Raw genomic sequence first — 18,880 nt, 5'->3', positions numbered from 1 at the left:
CGTTCTTTAATCCTACCATTACTGGAGAGTTATCAGCACCAAGAGCTAGGCAGTTTTTTAATGGAATGCAGAATTCCGAAAAACTTGAGAGCAAAAGATTGGCAATGTTAGCTCCAGTAGCATCCCCTTCTAAATTAGGCACAGAGAGTAGACAACTTTGAAATTTCATTCAGTTCAGGCCTAAAAAAAATGTTACAACAATGAGATATATTTTCAAGTTGATTTTATTGCTACCATCAGTAGCAACAGAAAACTCATTCACCTGCAAATGTGATACAATTTTCACCCTTTCTTCCATGCACATTTCTGTAATGATAGCCTCTGTTTTCAATCTAGCACACCCATATTGTTTAGAGATTTCCGAATCAGGAAACATTTTGTGAAACAAAGGTCCCGCGTGATCGGCACAATTTACAGGCAGGTTATGTTCTACGATAAATGACAAATAATGCCTTGGCATTCGTCACAGGATTTACATCTTGCTTTTTACATGAAAAATTCAGTTTCTGGTTTCTTTCTACACACTGGACACTCTCCTTATGTTTTTTTCATTTGCATATGCTCGAGTATATTGCACTTCCCGCCATGCGCAACTGAAAAATCACACCTGCATATAGTACAGAATGTGAACATTGGTCCCTTTCTGGATTCACTCAAACACGGAAACTATTTCCTATAAGCACTTTTAAATACTGCATCATATTTCTATTTTGACTTTTTTCTTTTTTTGCTATTTGCTTTACGTCTCACTGACACAGACAGGTCTTATGGCGACGATGGGACGGGAAAGGCCTAGGAATGGGAAGGAAGCGGCCGTGGCCTTAATTAAGGTACACCCCCAGCATTTTCCTGGTGTGAAAATGGGAAACCACAGAAAACCATCTTCAGGGCTGCCAACAGTGGGGTTCGAACCCACTATCTCCCGGATGTGAGATCACTGCTGCACGCCCCTAACCGCACGGCCAACTCGCCCGAATTTTTTTACATTTTAGCCTAAACAAATATGAAGACACAACAAAAGCACTTCTGCAGGTCTTGGCCCAGGTAGACGACTGGTGTGCTACTTCTGAGATTAGGTTACTCGTTTGCAAAGACAATGACTGTGTTATAGACCAAAGAGGAGTACATGACTGGCCACAGTGCACAGTACTGCCATCTGGTATCATTATTAGAACTACTTTCGACCAGCCATACTCAGCCATATATCGACAGAATGAGGAAATCCGCGGGAGTTTAAAATAGTACAAAAATTACTGATACTGCTCTGAATATCGAGAGATCGGTCCCGGCGATCGAGAAGAACAATGAAAAAATCTGGAGTCTCCCGCTTAAATCGGGAGACTTGGCACGTCTGACAGGGGTGGCGTATACCATGTGTTGTTTATCTAGTTTTCTCTTAAGTAAATGCAAAGAATTTGAAAAATTTATTGAACATCTCCCTTGGTAAATTATTACAATCCCTTACTCCCCTTCCCCAATTTGTCCTCTTGAATTCCAACTTGGGACCGATGACCTAGATGTTAGGCCCGTTTAAATGACAAGCATTATCATCATCATCATCATCATCAATTCCAACTTTATCTTCATATTGTGATCTTTCCTTCTTTTAAAAACACCACTCAAACTTATTCGCTGGACTGAGTGACTCAGACGGTTGAGGCACTGGCCTTCTGACCCCAACCTGGCAGGTTCGATCCTGGCTCAGTCCGGTGGTATAGGAAGGTGCTCGAATATGTCAGCCTCGTGTCTGTAGATTTATTGGCACGTAAAAGAACTCCTGAGGGACTAAATTCCGGCACCTTGCTTCTCCGAAAATTGTAAAAGTAATTAGTGGGACGTAAAGCCAGTAAGATTATTATTATTATTCAAACTGTCTGACTCGTTGGCTGAACGGTCAGCGTACTTGCCTTCGGTTCAGAGGGTCCCGGGTTCGATTTCCGGCCAGGTCGCGGATTTTAACCTTAATTGGTTAATTCCAATGACACAGGGGCTGGGTGTATGTGTTGTCTTCATCATCATTTCATCTTCATCACGATGCGCAGGTCACCTACGGGTGTCAAATAGAAAGACCTGCACTTGGCGGGCCGAACCCGTCCTGGGAAATCCCGGCACTAAAAGCCATATGACATTTCATTTTCATTATTCAAACTTATTCATCTATTAATGTCATTCCATGCCAACTCTCCATTGACAACTCGGAACATACCTCTTAATTGATCCATTATTGAACATCATAGATTTTCCAGCTAACTCATTCCTGTTGCCAGCATTTTATCCCATGGTGCTAATTTTGGCTCATCAGTTGGTAACTAGCACACCTACTATCAAGATGCATGGCTAGTGCATACCGTGGAGGCCACTGCGTAGGATACTTAGAGCCACCAACAAGTGCCAATGCACCATAAGAGACTTTGACAAGAAGATCATAACCATAATTTTTGCTATTATATGTATTTTAATGGTATAATTATTTCTGCAACATTTTCTTTGTCTGGTATGCATATGTTTTAGTTATCACATAATCAATTTAATTTTATTTGGCTGAAAATGGCCTCTTAAGTGGCTGAAACTAGTCCCAAGACTGTTGTAATATTATTTACTTGATAAATTGTATCTCAGTTTATTTCTTATAACTGCAATTCAATACGGAACAAAAATGAAATTTGTAGCTTACCACCATCAAAAGTTACCGCGTACAATTACACAGTCATGTGCCAACGTACCTAATTAAATTACAATGTGAATACTCTGCAACATTGTAAGGAATTATTTCCTTCCTCGGCATAATGTCGGTAAACACAAGCACTGGTCAAACAGATATTGAACATGGGGTTTGATAAATGAGTGATAATGATGTACACGAACAGTAGCCTATCAGTTCCTGTACTTAACCTAATCACTCATGTACTTACTGCCGCATACGATGCTGCAATGTGTATCCTTTATAATTATGTTATACTGCGTCAATAACAGACCTCCGTAGAAATAAATTGCCTAGTTGCTTGTTGAAACAGGTCCATGGTTGGCTACTCACATACTTGGCACAAACATTCAGCTCCGCCTACACGTAGGCCTATGACATGCTGCTCGCCACACAATGCAGGTCAATGCTGTCGAGATCTCTAGACATTTCTCGCGAGCAACAGGTGCCTGCACTAGTCTTGAGAAATCTCGAGACCCAGTCGCAGACTGCCCCTCACTAGGATGAAGTCATGCATGCATTACAAATGGTAAGGCACTTCAACATAAGGTTTTTAAGATCACACATGCATACATTTAATACATGTTTATTATATCTACCTAGGTGCAACTGAGGTTTTGCAGTCTAATTCAGGTATAATCTGTTTTTCAAGGATTTTCTTATTATTTATTACCCTAAATTAATTTTGACAGACTGAAAAACCTCGTATTTATGGATTAACTAAGATGAAATTGAAAAGAAATACCTTCAACTATATTAAATTATTCATTAGAGACACCTTTCAGTATTCATTCTGCAAGCCTTTGGGAATGCCTCTATGAATCCTCTATTTGCAACTATGTATGTATGTATGTATGTATGTTCAGTCTTCAGTCCTAAGGCTGGTTGGATCCTCAACAGCTCTGCCATCAGCTGTCATAGATGGCCTAGGCATCACTGAAGAGCCATACTAGGGAAATGAGGAGCGAGGTAGTTTCCTGTTGCTTTCCTCACCGGGCCAGAAGTTGCTATTACATATCAGTCTGCCAAGCCCACTGAAATGCATGCACTGACCGACCCTATGGGCAACATTTTCATACCATTCATAGCAGGGACTGGCTGCACAAGGAATGGCATTACTAGCATCGCTCATACCTCAGTCACTTTCATATGGTCAAAGCCAAGGATAACAAAATTGCTGTAGCCTATACCAGAAGACATAGTGCACTGTAAACATTAGGTCCTGTCAGCAAAAGTGCTATTAAAACAACGTGCGTGTTCTGACAGCTCCCAGCGGGGTAGTAAGGGATGGCAGTTACTATGGCAAACAGAACACGCCTCCCATTTAAGCCAATCCCAGCCAAAAAACTCTCACTTTTCCTACCCCCTCTGTCTTAAAACTCCGTGAGGAGGCCGGTCCAAGTTCCACGTTGCCAATTAGAATACTGTAGCAAATGTGGCCGGACTATTTAACAGTGTCTGCTTTAAGTGATATCATTATCTGTATAGTGTGTTATTCTAACACTTTCATAATCTCCGTACAGGGATATAATTTTCCGCAGCGCATAGCAAAGAGCGAGATGCTTTCATTGTAGTTATAGTAACTACAGCCAGATCATGTGGCAACACAGCGCTCCCACTCCTTTGCTCGGTGCCATGTGCTGCGAGCTGTCAGAACATGCACGTTGTTTTAATAGGACTATAGCACAGAGCTTCTACTTCTTGTTAAGATTTTATACCTTTCATGTGTATTCATTAAATAGTTGGGTTTGACTAAACAATTAGTTCTTCACATTTATTATTTTATTTTTTCATCATTGTATAAAACTGTATCTGTAAATTACAACAAATAATTAAATAATCTCATAATATACATATTATATATCTCAACATAGTTTACAGAATAGACATACATCACAATCAACACAAATTTGCATTTACATTTTTCATAACACTAGTGTAAGTTGACAGTGCATTAAGTACTTGGAAAAGGCTTTATTTATGGAAGGAAAGAGAAAAAGCAAATTTCATCATATTCTGATACAAGATATCAGTTCATTGGATTAAAATTTCCTTAATCTTGTATAGGAGAGATGTTTGCATACATTTTTTTTTTTTTGGGTCATGGGAGGTTGAGATGCAAGTTTTGCTAAGGATTATATTTTCTGCGATGTACACTGATGGCTTTTTCTTTCAGAAAAGAATTCAAGCTATAATAATGTTTTATCACAGATATTGTTATATAATATCTTCACACAAAGTTATAGTAGTGTATTATGAAACAATATTGCTTTTAATAGAAGAGTATCAAACAAGTAATTGTGCAAGCTACATAAGATACTTCTGAAATGAAAGAATAATATTCAAAACTTCAGTTGTCAAGTTCTTTACAAAGAGCAGAAAATAGCTTTGTTCACACCAGTTACACTTGCACTAGTGAAGGAAATTCACTGAAGAACTAAACTTTTCTTTGTAATAAGTTGGAACAACATATGATGTAAGTTCTTAACATCAGCCACAAAAGTAATTGCACTAATATCTTGTTTCCCATAAATACAGTCTTTATACCAGGAGTCTTGTTCCAATCACAAGAAAGGTAGTTGTTACTAACGTTGCTCCAATACTGCCTGCACCACCTTCAGATTTACGATCCTCAGCATCACCATCACTTTTTTGAGAACCAGTCAGTATTTTTTCACACGGTGTCATTTTAATTACAAATTTGAACAGGCTTTCTACAATATTTGCTGGAGTAGGCTCAGAACATTTTTCCAACGAAGTTACAACACACCGTTGCAGATCATGAATAGAACTGAAAATAAAGAATATACTGATTAAAGTTTAAATTTTGTGCTGCATAATTTCAAAGACACTTCTCAAATAAAACAATAATATTCAAAACTTCAGTTGCCAAGTTCTTTACATAGAAACATGAAATGGAAACAATAGAAAAGGCATGGAAATTTGAAAAAAAAAAGTGCATATTTGTCATTCCCTATTATGGGTTTACATTATTACAATAGTGTGCAAATTAATCCAAACAAGAATCAGGAAAGTGATTCTGTAATAAAAATCATAACAGCTACAAAAAAAAAAAAAAAAAAAAAAGAAAAAAGAAAAAACTTTATGTGACCTCCTCATGTTTTAATTTAGAAAAGTTTTGGCATGGATTCCACCTATTTTACAGATTCTTTATTTCATCTTCATAAAGAAATTAGTCATGGCCAGTTTTGCCATTATGCTCTTTCAAATGGCCAATAAAATTTTTCATCAAGTGGATATCGGGTGAGATGCCTGTGCAAGGAAATCGTCATGCCTTTATCATCAAAAGAATTTGTCCACATTTTTGGATGTGCAACATAGTGCAAGATCTTGTTGAAGGTTGCCTCTGCACGAGGTGAGTTTCTGTACCTCAAACAATGCTCTTCTTCCAAGGATTTCAGATGTAAGATTTTCATGTATTAGTTCCATTTGTGCATGAAGGGCAATCAGGCCATCAACAGTCCATTTTCATGAAATACCTAAACATCCACAAAAAAGTAATATTTTACAAATAAGGGGCCTGAATGATGAATCTGGTAGATGACATAAAATGTTGTCGCTATCAAAGAATTAACTCCGTAATTCTTACATTCGGTAAATAAATTTAACCTTTATAGTGCCAGGCTGTTTTAATCTTTTCACTGCTGTGATCGAGTATACTCGAGCCGGACTTCGCCTCCAGCGCTGTGGTCGAATATACTCTATCTCCCTTATAACTGTATGTCATATGCTTCAGCCATCTATTAGTCATGCTTTGAACTAACTACCTAGTTTATATTTTTTCTGCAAGTACTTCTGCAGAAAAACTTTTGTGTTTTGTCATAGTTGTAAACATCGCATTTGAATGATGGCTGCCACGTACAAACATAAGATCTTACACTTTTAGAGGAGATTGAGTTTGATGTGGGTTTCAACAATGACGGTAGTGATGTTGAAGATATTAGTGAAGTGATAGGGAGTGATAATTATATTGATAGAGGTGATGATTTGGTGCCAGAGAGAGGAAGATATGACACTGACCTAGACCTGCTCACATGGTCAGACAACGAGTTTACGCCAAAGGTGCATGCATTTCAAGCGCCAAACCTAACTATGTCAAATAATAATTTGACCCTTAAATGCCCTGATATGGATTACTTCGAGGCAATTGTGAATGAAGAGAGGTCGCCGAGGGTAGCGGATAAAGGAAACAGATTTTATAAACGGACAGTTGATGTTAAGTTCATGGCTGTACTTTGATCAATATTGTGTGTTTAATTTAATCTTTCTGCTGTTAATCATGTGTAGGTTTGGTATTGTGTGTAAAAACAGTAGGCATAGGCCGTAATGCAAATGAAAATTTCTAAGCATCTTCCTAATGAATGAAATTTTTGCCACCTCATGTGGAATCAACCCTGGATCCCAAACATGAACTGTCTCTAACACCGTAGGAACAAACTGGCAAGTTAAAATATCATCTCAAAATATTATTCTGTAATTAATGCTTGTATTTTATGTTCAACTTGGCGATAATATCTGATGAGGTTGTTGGCTGAAGTAATCCAGCATTGGGGTCGCACCAGCCTGTCTGAGAACTGAGCAGCAAAAAGGTTAATGGAAAATTTAAGCGTTCAGAAAAAAAGAATGTAACTCCTCTGTTTTTAAAGATATCACAGCGAAACGTAACCAGGGAGTGCAAAACAGTCATCTAAATTCAGTATAACTTTCAGATCATTATGAAATGTATTCCTTGTTATTAATTAATTAATTAATTAATTAAAATAATTTATTCAGAAATATAAAAGTTGGAAAATTTGATTATTCCTATTACAACACATGGAGTAAAAATGAACACTGGAGGAGAGACAACATAATACAAGAACCAAGATATTAATTTTGTTTGTTCTAAAAATATTCGCAGGGGTGACAAAAATCTGAAAATCTAAAATATAGCAAATTGAAAATATATACTAATGATGGCAATCACACAAGTAAACACAATTAAATAATGGTAGTGAAATAAGCAGTCACACAGCTAATGACTGGCGAGTCAAGTGGTGACCACTCCGACTTCATGGACAGTGATTTTGATCTTCGTGATGAATCAAGTGCCGATTTTGCCTCCGACTGAGACTGTATATAACCAAGCAATGACAGTGATTATGATACTACAGTAATAATGACTGGGAAGAAAGTTATGTTGACCAGGACAATCCTGTACAGGCTCCACAACAGTTCTTGGACTCATTAGTTCTTTAATTTCCTCCTCTCTTACATCACTCTTCTTACACTTCGACGCCATGCTTTTACGATCATTATAAAATATCAACGCCATCTTACGACTATATGAATAACTATAATAATGCTTTTACGAGTCATGCGTTAACAAGTCAAGGAATTTTAAATATCGCTTGAGATTATCAATAGACAAAAAACAAAAGCATGTTGTCAGAACATTGTAGCTTCAATTCCCTTGGTCGTGCCAAGATTAGGTGCGATTTTCGGTCTACAAGCCTATCAAAGAATAACAAAACAAAGAGTCTCTCAGCGTGATGCAGACAGGTTTTGTTCATTCCTTAAGGATCGCTCACAGCGACTCTGGCACTAAGAGAGTTAAAAACACTATTTTTTCCCCAAGGGCTCATAACTGGTGAGACACTGTACTATGGTACTTGAGTAAAGTTAAGCATGGCCTTTATTTACACATACATACTTACTTACTGTCTGTTCTTTCTTGCTTAACCTCTCTTTGAAAGCTTTTATGCTATTTACCCAAAATCCTCTTTTTCACGTGGTCAGGATGATACTCATTTTCTTAATTAAAAAAATATAAATTAAGACATTTACTCTGAGTGTTAAGCATGTTCAGCTACAAGGAGAGAATACTGTAATACAATAGTGACTCACAACACTATTGCTTTTTTTACTCCAATACCAGAATATGCTCACTTACTTGCATTCTTTATCCTCCAGAACGAGCATAGGCAATGAACTGAGGGAGTTCATTTCTGTAGGAACAAGTTTGCCAACAGTACTATTCAGACACGACTTGATTTCTTGTTCTTTAGACTGCAGGCACTCAGGTCCACCTTCTGCTATGAATACTGCAACACAAAATATAAAATACAATGAACAGTATTTAGATATAATTAGAGATACAGTAGAGTCTCGCTCAACCGACCTTCGCTTATCCGACATTCCGTGTTATCCGACACTGGTAGTCTCACCTTGAACGTTTGGTGGAGACTGAATTCTGGGTCACCCTGGGTGGAGGGTGCGACCGTGGGACAAGCACTGGCCAGACTGCTGGCGGTAGGACCCATTTTCTTTCTTAAGGCCAGGTGCAGCACGTCTTCAGTCATTGTTCGGTGTTGATACACGCCTTCCAAAGAAAATCTTGTACTACCAACTAAATAATGGCCAGCGTAACCATGGAGGGCAGCTTAAACTGTATAAGGATGTTCTAAAGTATAATCTTAAAAGAAGTCATATTGATACGATCAACTGGGAAACTACAGCCGAGGATAGGCCCAAATGGCGTAGCATTGTATACAATGGAGTTGAACATCTAGAAAAAGATAGGAGAAGATTAGAAGCTGAGAGGAGGAACCGCAGGAAAGAACGAGCAAATACGAGGGGTGGCATTCTTGCACAACCGTCTGCTACAACTCCTAGTGTGTGCTGTCACTGAAATAAAATCTGTGCATCCAGAATCGGTCTGTTCAGCCATCTGAGACGACACAATTAATGTGTCCAAATGACATTGTATTTATATACTACATATTAGTTGACGAATAAATGCCTATGATGAGTGTTGATTGAATGGTTGAATGCAGATGTCAGTTTTCATATCTTCTGTGAGTATAGCGACTGAACGGAAGAAAGTGATTGTTTCAATGGAAGACAAGTTGAGTGTGTTAAAGAGACTGGGCAAAGTAGAAACTCTTCAAAAAGTGGCTTCAGATTATGGTGTTGGACATGTTACAGTGGGAGACTGGAAAAAAATGAGGGAAGAAACTGAAAAGTGGTGTTCTACCAGAGCAACAAGTGATGCACTGAAAATTAGAAAAACAATGAAAAATGTGAGTACAAAAAGGTAGGTGAAGCACTATTTCTTTGGTTCACTGGGAAAAGGGCCTGCTAATATCTGGCCCCATTTTGCAAGAAAAGGTGGTATATTTCCAGAAGGAGTTTAATGAAGGAGACTAATTTTACTGCCAGTGCTGGGTGGCTTGATCAGTGGAAAAAACTGTACGGCATTAGGCAGCTTAATATCTGCGGAGGAAAACTGTCAGTCAAATCCGATGAGGTTGTGAAATTTAAAAAGGAATTTCAAGAAATGCTTCTTGCTGAAGCATTAACGGGTGATCAGATTTTTAACTGTGATGAGAAAGGGCTAAATTTCAAGATGCTGCCATCGAAAATTCTCGCAGCCCAAGCCAAGATGTCTGCACCTGGCTACAAGCGTAGTAAGCACAGAGTTACTGTTCTTGCCTGTAGTAGTGTTACTGGGAACTTAAAAGCAAAACTTGATTATGACTGGTAAAGCAAAGAAGCCTAGAGCATTTAAAAACATATCTGTTAATATTAAATGAATCAGAAGGCTGCCTGGATGTCTGCTGACATCTTTAAAGACTGGATTCTTACACAGTTTGTTCCAAATGTAGAAAATTTTCTAGGTTCAAACAATCTCCCTAAAAAAACAAAAGCTCTTCTACTAGACAACTCTTCATCACACCAAAGTCATGTTCCTCCCTCCCAACGTGACGTCATTATGCCAGCCAATGGACCAAGGTGTTCTGGAAACACTGAAGAGGAAATATCGGCAGAAACTCTTTTCATCCCTGATAGATGAAATGGACAATAGGAATGGCATGATAGAAAAGTTAAAACGAATCAACATGAAAGACGTGGAATACTGGATAGCGCAGTCTTGGTAAGAAGCTGAAACAACAACATTAGCAAAGTCTTGGAACATATTGTTGAGTGAGGTTAAACATTGAGAGAAAGTGGTGAAATAAGACATAGAAAATATTGTTCCTTTACTGAATTGCATTCCTGTCTGTGAGGATGCTACGACTCAAGATGTGAGTACGTGGTGTGTACAAGATCAGCTGTTTGAACTAACTGACCCTGATATTATTGATTTTGTGAATGCTGATGAAAATGAGGATGATGAAGAAGAAGGAGGCATTGCAGAACAAAAGGAGAAAATGATGAATCGCAGTGAAGGATTAAGTGCATTGGAAATGGCACTAGCCTACGTTGAACAACAGCCGGAAGCAAGCCCAATGGAGGTGTTGATTTTTCGTCGATGGCGGGATCTTGCAGCAAGGAAACATGAATCAGCAGGCAAGCAGACATTGTTGACAAGTTTCTATTCATATGACATTTGTAGCGTTTTCATTTAATACTGCATATACTGTACAATTGAACTGATAATTCAATAACTAGAGTACCGTAAAACATGTAATTGTTTTAGTAAAACAGTATAGCCTTCCTGTTTGTTTTAGATCATTTTCAAAGTTATTCTGTATTATCAGACATTTTCGGTGACCCAACGTACTCCAGGTCCCGTTTAGGTCGGACGATCGAGACTCTACTGTATATCCCAATCAGAAACAGAACTTAATTGCAGTGGTATTTCCATTCTCTTAACTACATAAAATACAACAATGGACATATTTTATGTTTCTTTCTTTTTCCAGCATTTTTAAAAAGATTCTTCACTTTCAAAATCAAGATGGAAGATCTGCTATGATGGCCCCTCAACGGATGTTAAAGCTTTACCCTCGCGATGAAGCTAGAAAAGAGGAATGAGCTTGTTGGGAGCTGAAAAGAAATTGATATAGAAGAATTGGGACTAATGAGAAGAGAGCCCATCTAGTCAGTGTACAGAAATGTGGATAATGTTCCAGTCCTTTTGCGTTTTTTTCCTTGTCTCCTTTTCTACTCCTTCCTCTTCTAAAGCTGGCCTGTCATTGCGCTTGTCCTATTAGGTATTCCTACTCATATATGTCTTAATAATGGGCAATGAAAACAATGCAATAACAGAAAGTGACTGACTCTTCATGGAATGAAGTACTGGATACAATGTTAACAATACTGATTCATATTAAGACACTGGATATGTTTGATCTTTAACCCTCTGTAACATCTCTCTACAGCAACTAGGTTTCTGAGAGGTCTGTGATATTGTAACTAATTACAGTAAAACCTCATTAAGACGTTTCTGCAGGGGACACCAAAAATGAACATGTTAAGCGAGAAAACGTACTACTGAATATACAAACAAAAACTATCCAACAGGGATATGGAAACATTAGATACGATTTTTTCAGACATGAGGGCATTTCAAGTAGGCTAACTATTCTCATTGAATAGGTGGAATAATAATTTTTTTTTTCTTTACCTTCATGAGGGCATTTTACGTCATGTACCTGAGGGTACAGTGAAAACTGTATCTACCATTTCTGAAAATGGGAGGAAAGTGTTAAAAGATGTGAAAAACACGAGAGAACAAACATGAAAACCTTTTCTGCTGGGGTTTATAAAATAACAAGTGCACTGAAGGTGCGGAAAACACCAAACAAATATGAAAACATATGCACTGGGGCCAATAAAAATAAGTATTATTGCAGATAACACTTTCTAAAACAAATTCATGTTAAAAGGATGACAATAGAAACTATAGATCAAAATAGGATTTGGTTAATTGGATAAAATTGGATTCCACAGAACTTATTATTTGCAGTAAAGGGGAGAATGAGAAGGATTGCAATGGATATTACTAATGCAATTACTCCACTAGTAGGAGCCTTTTATTTTGAAGCGGTGGGTTATTAAACATTATTTTCTGGTCACACTCTTAGACAATGAATTGGAGGTTACACTCAACGATGTGCGACCGGGAAGAATAAGGAGGAATGACCGACTGCCATTTTGAAAACCTTCAACCAACTCGAATGATCGAGTCAATACTCGAAGGTTCAACATTCACGACCTCTGCGCGCTTAAAGATACGGATGCCAGTCCACTTCCTGTCAGCACTAGCCAGCGTATTGGTAGGTGTGCTAGGTACCAACTGATGAGCCCACCCTAGCACACAAGGGCGAAACGCTGGCAACCAAGAATGAGCTAGCTGGAAAATTTATAATGTCCAATAACGGACCATTTATATTGGTATTATAAATTTGCTCATTCAGGACAAATATTTCAGATTCCCTATGGGAATCAACATCTATATCATCTGATGGCCAAGCAGGCATCAATTTTTAGTGATGAGACAAAGTCTCTTAGTGCATTGGCACTGCCGGTGGCTCCAGTTAGCCTACGCAGTGGCCTCCACGGTATGCACTAGCCAGCGTATTGGTAGGTGTGCTAGGTACCAACTGATGAGCCCACCCTAGCACACGAGGGCGAAACGCTGGCAACCAAGAATGAGCTAGCTGGAAAATTTATAATGTCCAATAACGGACCATTTATATTGGTATTATAAATTTGCTCATTCAGGACAAATATTTCAGATTCCCTATGGGAATCAACATCTATATCACCACTAATATATCATACGCAAAACATGCTTTCCAAATTGCGTTATATCTAAGTCACCGTGACTGTTTTGCAATTTTTAAAGGTATCATTTAGCGCATCAGGGACGCAAATAATGTTTCCTAGCTAATGGCATTGTTGTTTTCCTCCTGTTACGATGATAGTAGGCAAGAAAGTGCGGGTAGCGCATCACGCTGACAAAAATAATGCACCGGTGAGTATTTATAATTATTGCGGAATTGAGCTATGAAAAATTAATCATATTTCAGTATATTTGTTACGGGAATAGTATGAGGATTTGACCTCGTATGATAGTTACTATCTTCACTGATCGAGATGGCATTCAAACACAAATATCTTTTAACGTATGAAATATCATACGCTGGGCATTCACAAGATGAAATTTTTCAATTTCAGATAAAATACAATAACAGATGGGGAGGCCATTCTGAACATTCTGGACAGCTTAGAAAATGGTGATTGTGATAATGACCCATTTTCAGAAGCAGATGAAATATGATTAGTGCTTACGGGAGCTGTTGATGGCATTGACAGTGATCAAGACGATGGGCCTAGTGATGATGATGATGATGATGATGATTGTGCTACAGCTTGGGATGTAGGGAAGGGTGTACTTAGACAGGAAATCGAGGTCAGAGGGTAAAGAAAACTCTGTGTGGCTTAGAAGAGTGACTCAATGTATGCAGTTTTGAAAATTCAGAGAGAGTATTTGCTGCAGCTGATGAGAATCAAGTACCACTACAGAAGGCTCCTACATTTACAGAATCCATTGATGTATCTTCCAAATGGAATAAATCCAGGAATCCACAAAAGAAAGTAAGGAAAGTAAGAAATTGGGTAAACAAGGAGCTTAAGAAGTCAGTGAAGTTTACAGAGAGAGATGTGCCAGAACCATCATGCGTTCAAGAGAGGAGTGTCAGTAAGTTCACTCCAGTGCTTTGTTCAGTTCCATATGATGAAGTGATTACTAAATGGTGATGGAGAGAATCATGAAAACAAACAATACAATGTTTTCTGTGGTTACTGTTACTAATAAGTTTCTGTTGTATTACAAAAACAAACAGTAGGCTTCAAAATTCGCTTCAGATCATGCTAACACATCATATGATAGGTGGGAAGGAGGGACTTTCCCCACGAGTATTCCTTGCCCCAGAAGGTTCTGAATTATTTAAATTCCATCTATAAGATCAGTATTCTGTTTTTTGTTCTAATTTATGTTGCAATAAATTATTTTTGTTCTTAGTAAATCATAACTATATTTGGTGCAATATGTTACCCCCTACTGCCCAGTGTATGATATATCATACGCCAAAAAAAATGGTCCTTAAAATTGAAATATTCCGATTTCTTAAGTATTCTTGCTTCAAGGATCAGTTATAGATGTAATGTTGAAAAAAGTACATGAAAACTCGAAAAAAATATTTTTTGGGCATTAATGGGTTAATAGAAGGCTCCGACAGGCTTCCAAAGTAAAGAGTCATTTAAATCATTCACACATGCTATGCGTCAACCAGAGCATCGAGAACTTATTTCAATCACTTGGTATGTAATTTATACCTGATAAAAATTTTTAACACTGATGAATATGAAATCAGTCAGTGGTAAAAGACGTTAGTCTTGTGTGGAGGAGATATAAAATGTTGTGGTGATTTATCTTAACACATGGTGTGAATGGATGGTTAAAGATTTTTAATGATCATATTTCAATATGTATCCACAATAGTTTTGATTATTATGTCCTTGCTTATATATTTGTGATTCATTTTATGGCTGATGACATTTTATACGTTGAAACCGGTCCCAAGTTGAATAAAAGTTATTAGTAACATCAACACGTAATTGGTATTGAATAGGTGGAACCTAATAGATCTCTCTTCTCTGTGATCTCAGTTCAATATGGAAACATCAATGAAGCTCATATCTTTGAAAAACTTCACTGTACCACTCAACACAAAATAAATTTCTCCCAGTGGCAAATTGCCTATTAGTTGTTTGCACAGATTTTTCTGAGAATTTAATAGAACTTGGAAATTTGTCGAACATCTCCCTGGCTTAATTATTCCAATTATGAGGGTGGATGGTGGGAGCAATCCTTGGTTCTGCAGCTTTCATAATGATACACAAGACTATAAAACTAAGCAGATAACGTTAAACATAAAATTTCAGGCTTATGTACATCAATATTCTTTACTCATTCTTAGAAATCAACCGACCAAATTTATTGTCTATTTTTCCTGAAAAATTAGCAAGAGAAAACAGATGCCTAGAAATAAGCTATTTTCCAAAATAAGTTACATTTACCAGTAAAATAAAAGTTCCACCTGCCCTTAAAACTATTTTCTTCTTTCAAGAATGATGTATATATTCTGTTACTCATAATATTCATTTTAATTTTTCTTTTGTCCCATGTAATAAATTTCTGCAGCAGAATGTGATCTATCAGGTTGAGTTGGCTGTGCGGTTAAAGGCGCGCAGTTGTGAGCTTGCATCCCAGAGATAGTGGATTTGAACCCCACCATCGGCTGCTGTGAAGATTGTTTTCCATGGTTTCCCATTTTCACACCAGGCAAATGCTGGAGTGGCCACGGCCACTTCCTTCCTACTCCTAGGCCTTTCCTATCCCATCGTTGCCATAAAACCTATCTGTGTTGGTGCAACGTAAAACCAATTGGTAAAAAAAAAGTGATCTACCCTATACTGTTGTATGTGTAAAATGCTGACAGGCAATTGCTTCCATCAACCCGAAGTTATTGTCTCCTGACAGAGGTTTCTCTAATTTATCAAATTCACCCCTTTTTATTCTGCTGATAAATCCTGAACTGGGCAGCATGTAAAGAAACTGATAATCATCAGAAAAACTCACAAGCAATGCGGTCGCCTTCCTTGAAACAGATGAAGCCAAGCATAGCATCTATTATGTTTTGTACTATGTCCTTGCTCTTCTTTTCCTTCTCTTCCATGCAGGGTTCCAGAGCTGAAGTAAAATTTCTGATACAATCTGATAATACTGGGGACTTCCTGAAAAGACACAATCATAATCTTATATATGTCTTCACAGCAGAAAGAATGGACAACAAACTGGCTGAGGATTTATAACTTTAACCCTTTAAAGGTGAATATCATCAAATGCCCTTCAGTATTTATGAATGAAAATCAGAGTAATTTTATTCTATGATGAGTCTGAAAATTAAAATGATTTTATTTTTGCTCCTTGTTTAAAACTGCACTAACACATTAATGGTTTTTGGTTACAGAGGGATTAAAAGGAAGTACAATTAGGCAGCCATCCTTGGATACAGCTTCAGCATTTGCCTGGTGTGAAAATAGGAAATCGCAGAAAACCATCTTTAGGGTTACCGATAGTGGAATTCAAATCCACCATCTCCAGAATGCAAGTTCACAGCTGCACAACCCTAACGACATGGCTAACTTGCTCAGTAAAATGAAATTATACTAGTGAGAAATCTGAAAGCATGACAGGCTGAAGTGTCACAGTTTGTGAAAAAACTGATCACTGGATTGACAAGGGACCCTACCCAATCGACCCCAAGATATCAACACGAGAGTTGGTGGACAAGAAGTACATTAAATTAGTAAGCTGTATGCAAATTCACAGCAGTTATTGGAAAATAGTTTCAGAGAGGGGAGAGGAAGAATGTCTTTACCTGGAAGAGTTAAATATATGAATATTAAACATTATCAAGTTATCTATGCAGAGTGTTGTATAAAGGAAGATTTAGAAAGAAATAATAAAAGAGAAGAAGAAACTATGGACAGAGAAATTTTTAGAAAGAGGGTAGTATGTATGGAAGGATTTCAAGGAAGATTGAACAAGAAGCCTGACGCGAAGTGGTCCGAGGACAGAAAGAAACAGCATAGTGAAAGGATGATAGAATATTGGAAAGAGCAGAAGAGAAAACAACAAAGTATGAAGAACTGAAATGAAATTGGCACGTGGTTCTCAGTAGGCCTCATTGGAAAGAAGAAACACAGAAGATAAGAATAACAAGACACCAGGTGAGGACTCAATAATTGTTGAATTGTGGAAGTATGCTGGTAACAAAATGATTGATGAATTGACTGACATCAACAAAATTTGGGTAACCGAGAAACATCCACATGACTGGACTTCTGCCTTGATTCACCTACTGCATAAGAAAAAAAAAACAAATGTTAACAAGAGCAAATTATGAATCTGAAATCTATCCTCTCATATCTGAAACTAAGGAACAAGAAGTTTGAGATGACCTTCGCCAACTTCAAGAAGGCCTGTGACTCGATTGATAGAATAACTCTTATTCAAGTCCTGAAGGAATATGGCTTGGATAACTAAACCAGGGTAATCGTCAAATGGACCCTAGCTCACACAACCTCCAGGGTTAAGTTTAGAGGAGAAATTTCAGATGCTATCAAGATAAAGACAGGAGTTAGGTAGGGAGATGGGCTCTCGCCCTTGCTCTTCGATTGTGTCCTTGAGAAAATCATCTGTGAATGGCGCAAAGAAATGAACAACCATGGGCTCCAAAATTGTGGGAGGTTGGGTTACAAGAACATAACCTTTCAATTGATTGCCTAGCTTTTGCAGATGATCTAGCAGTTTTCTCCAATTCTTTAAGACATGGCTACAAAGTAAATTAATCACCTCATGATACAGGAAGAAAAAGCAGGCCTCCAGATATCTTTGGAGAAAACTCAATTCATAACATCAAGCCAGCACCAAGAGAGCTAAACGTAAACCAGGGGGCAATCAAACAGACAAGTTTAAATATCTTGGCAAGTGGATAGAAACAAACATCTAAAAAGAAGCTTTTGCATCACGCATGAATAAAATGAAAACGGCTGATCAACTGAGCAAAGACGTTTACAACAAAAAGTCTATATCCTTGAACACAAAACTCGGACATTACTGCAGTCATAAGACCAAAGGCTTTGTATGCAGCGGAACGCCTTGCTATGAACAAGAAAGGCCTGACAGAAAAATTGGAAATTAAAGAAAGAAAGAAAGAAAGAAAGAAAGAAAGAAAGAAAGATCTTAAGGAAAATTCTTGACCCAATTAAAGAAACATGTATATAGACATCAGCATCACCATGAGCTGTATACTCATGTCTAGAAGATCTGATGTCATGCGGAGAAGGAGAATCACATTTTATGGCCATTTGCTAAGAATGAAACCCACACGATCATCAAAACAGATCTTGACCTATTTTAAAGATAAGACGACCTAGCCAACTTGGTTCAAGGAGGTGGAAAGGGACCTGCGGGAGATGGGGATCACTTATGAAGCTATACAAGAATGCAACCCACTCAGGAGGAAACTAAAGGACCACCAGGGTTTTCAAAAAAGGCCAAATTTGAAGACGGGAAAGACGTGGACGGAGGAAAGAAGAGAGCAACACCAGCAATGAATGAAGGAGCACTGGGCAAAGATCAAAGCCCAGAGAAGACAGCTGAAATAATGTGGTCCTTAGTAGGCCGATACAAACAACGAAGAAGAAGAAACACAGAAGACATAAGCACTTAAATAATTTTGAAAAGACTGAAAGAAAAAATTATTCATAGTATATTTATATATTTTTACAGTAACAATACATATATACCAGAATACA

At 37.8% G+C, this 18,880-nt stretch overlaps 1 protein-coding gene across 1 annotated transcript in view; it reads right to left on the bottom strand.

Moving 5' to 3' along the window:
• Window positions 1-4,465: 4,465 nt before the first annotated feature.
• The window catches only part of LOC136858180 (27 kDa hemolymph protein), a 76,107-nt gene continuing 61,692 nt past the window's right edge, over window positions 4,466-18,880 (bottom strand). The window contains exons 4-6 of the mRNA XM_067137538.2: window positions 16,137-16,291; window positions 8,655-8,805; window positions 4,466-5,492 (exon numbers count right to left, since the gene is read on the bottom strand). Of these exons, the coding sequence (XP_066993639.1) occupies window positions 5,243-5,492; window positions 8,655-8,805; window positions 16,137-16,291 (556 nt within the window). The 3' untranslated portion in view covers window positions 4,466-5,242. The remainder of the gene's footprint in view (window positions 5,493-8,654; window positions 8,806-16,136; window positions 16,292-18,880) is intronic.

The sequence above is a fragment of the Anabrus simplex genome, chromosome 1 (assembly GCF_040414725.1).
Source record: "Anabrus simplex isolate iqAnaSimp1 chromosome 1, ASM4041472v1, whole genome shotgun sequence".
NCBI lineage: Eukaryota > Metazoa > Arthropoda > Insecta > Orthoptera > Tettigoniidae > Anabrus > Anabrus simplex.
Note: the sequence above shows the minus strand (reverse complement) of the source record. Positions and strands in the feature narration are given on the sequence as shown.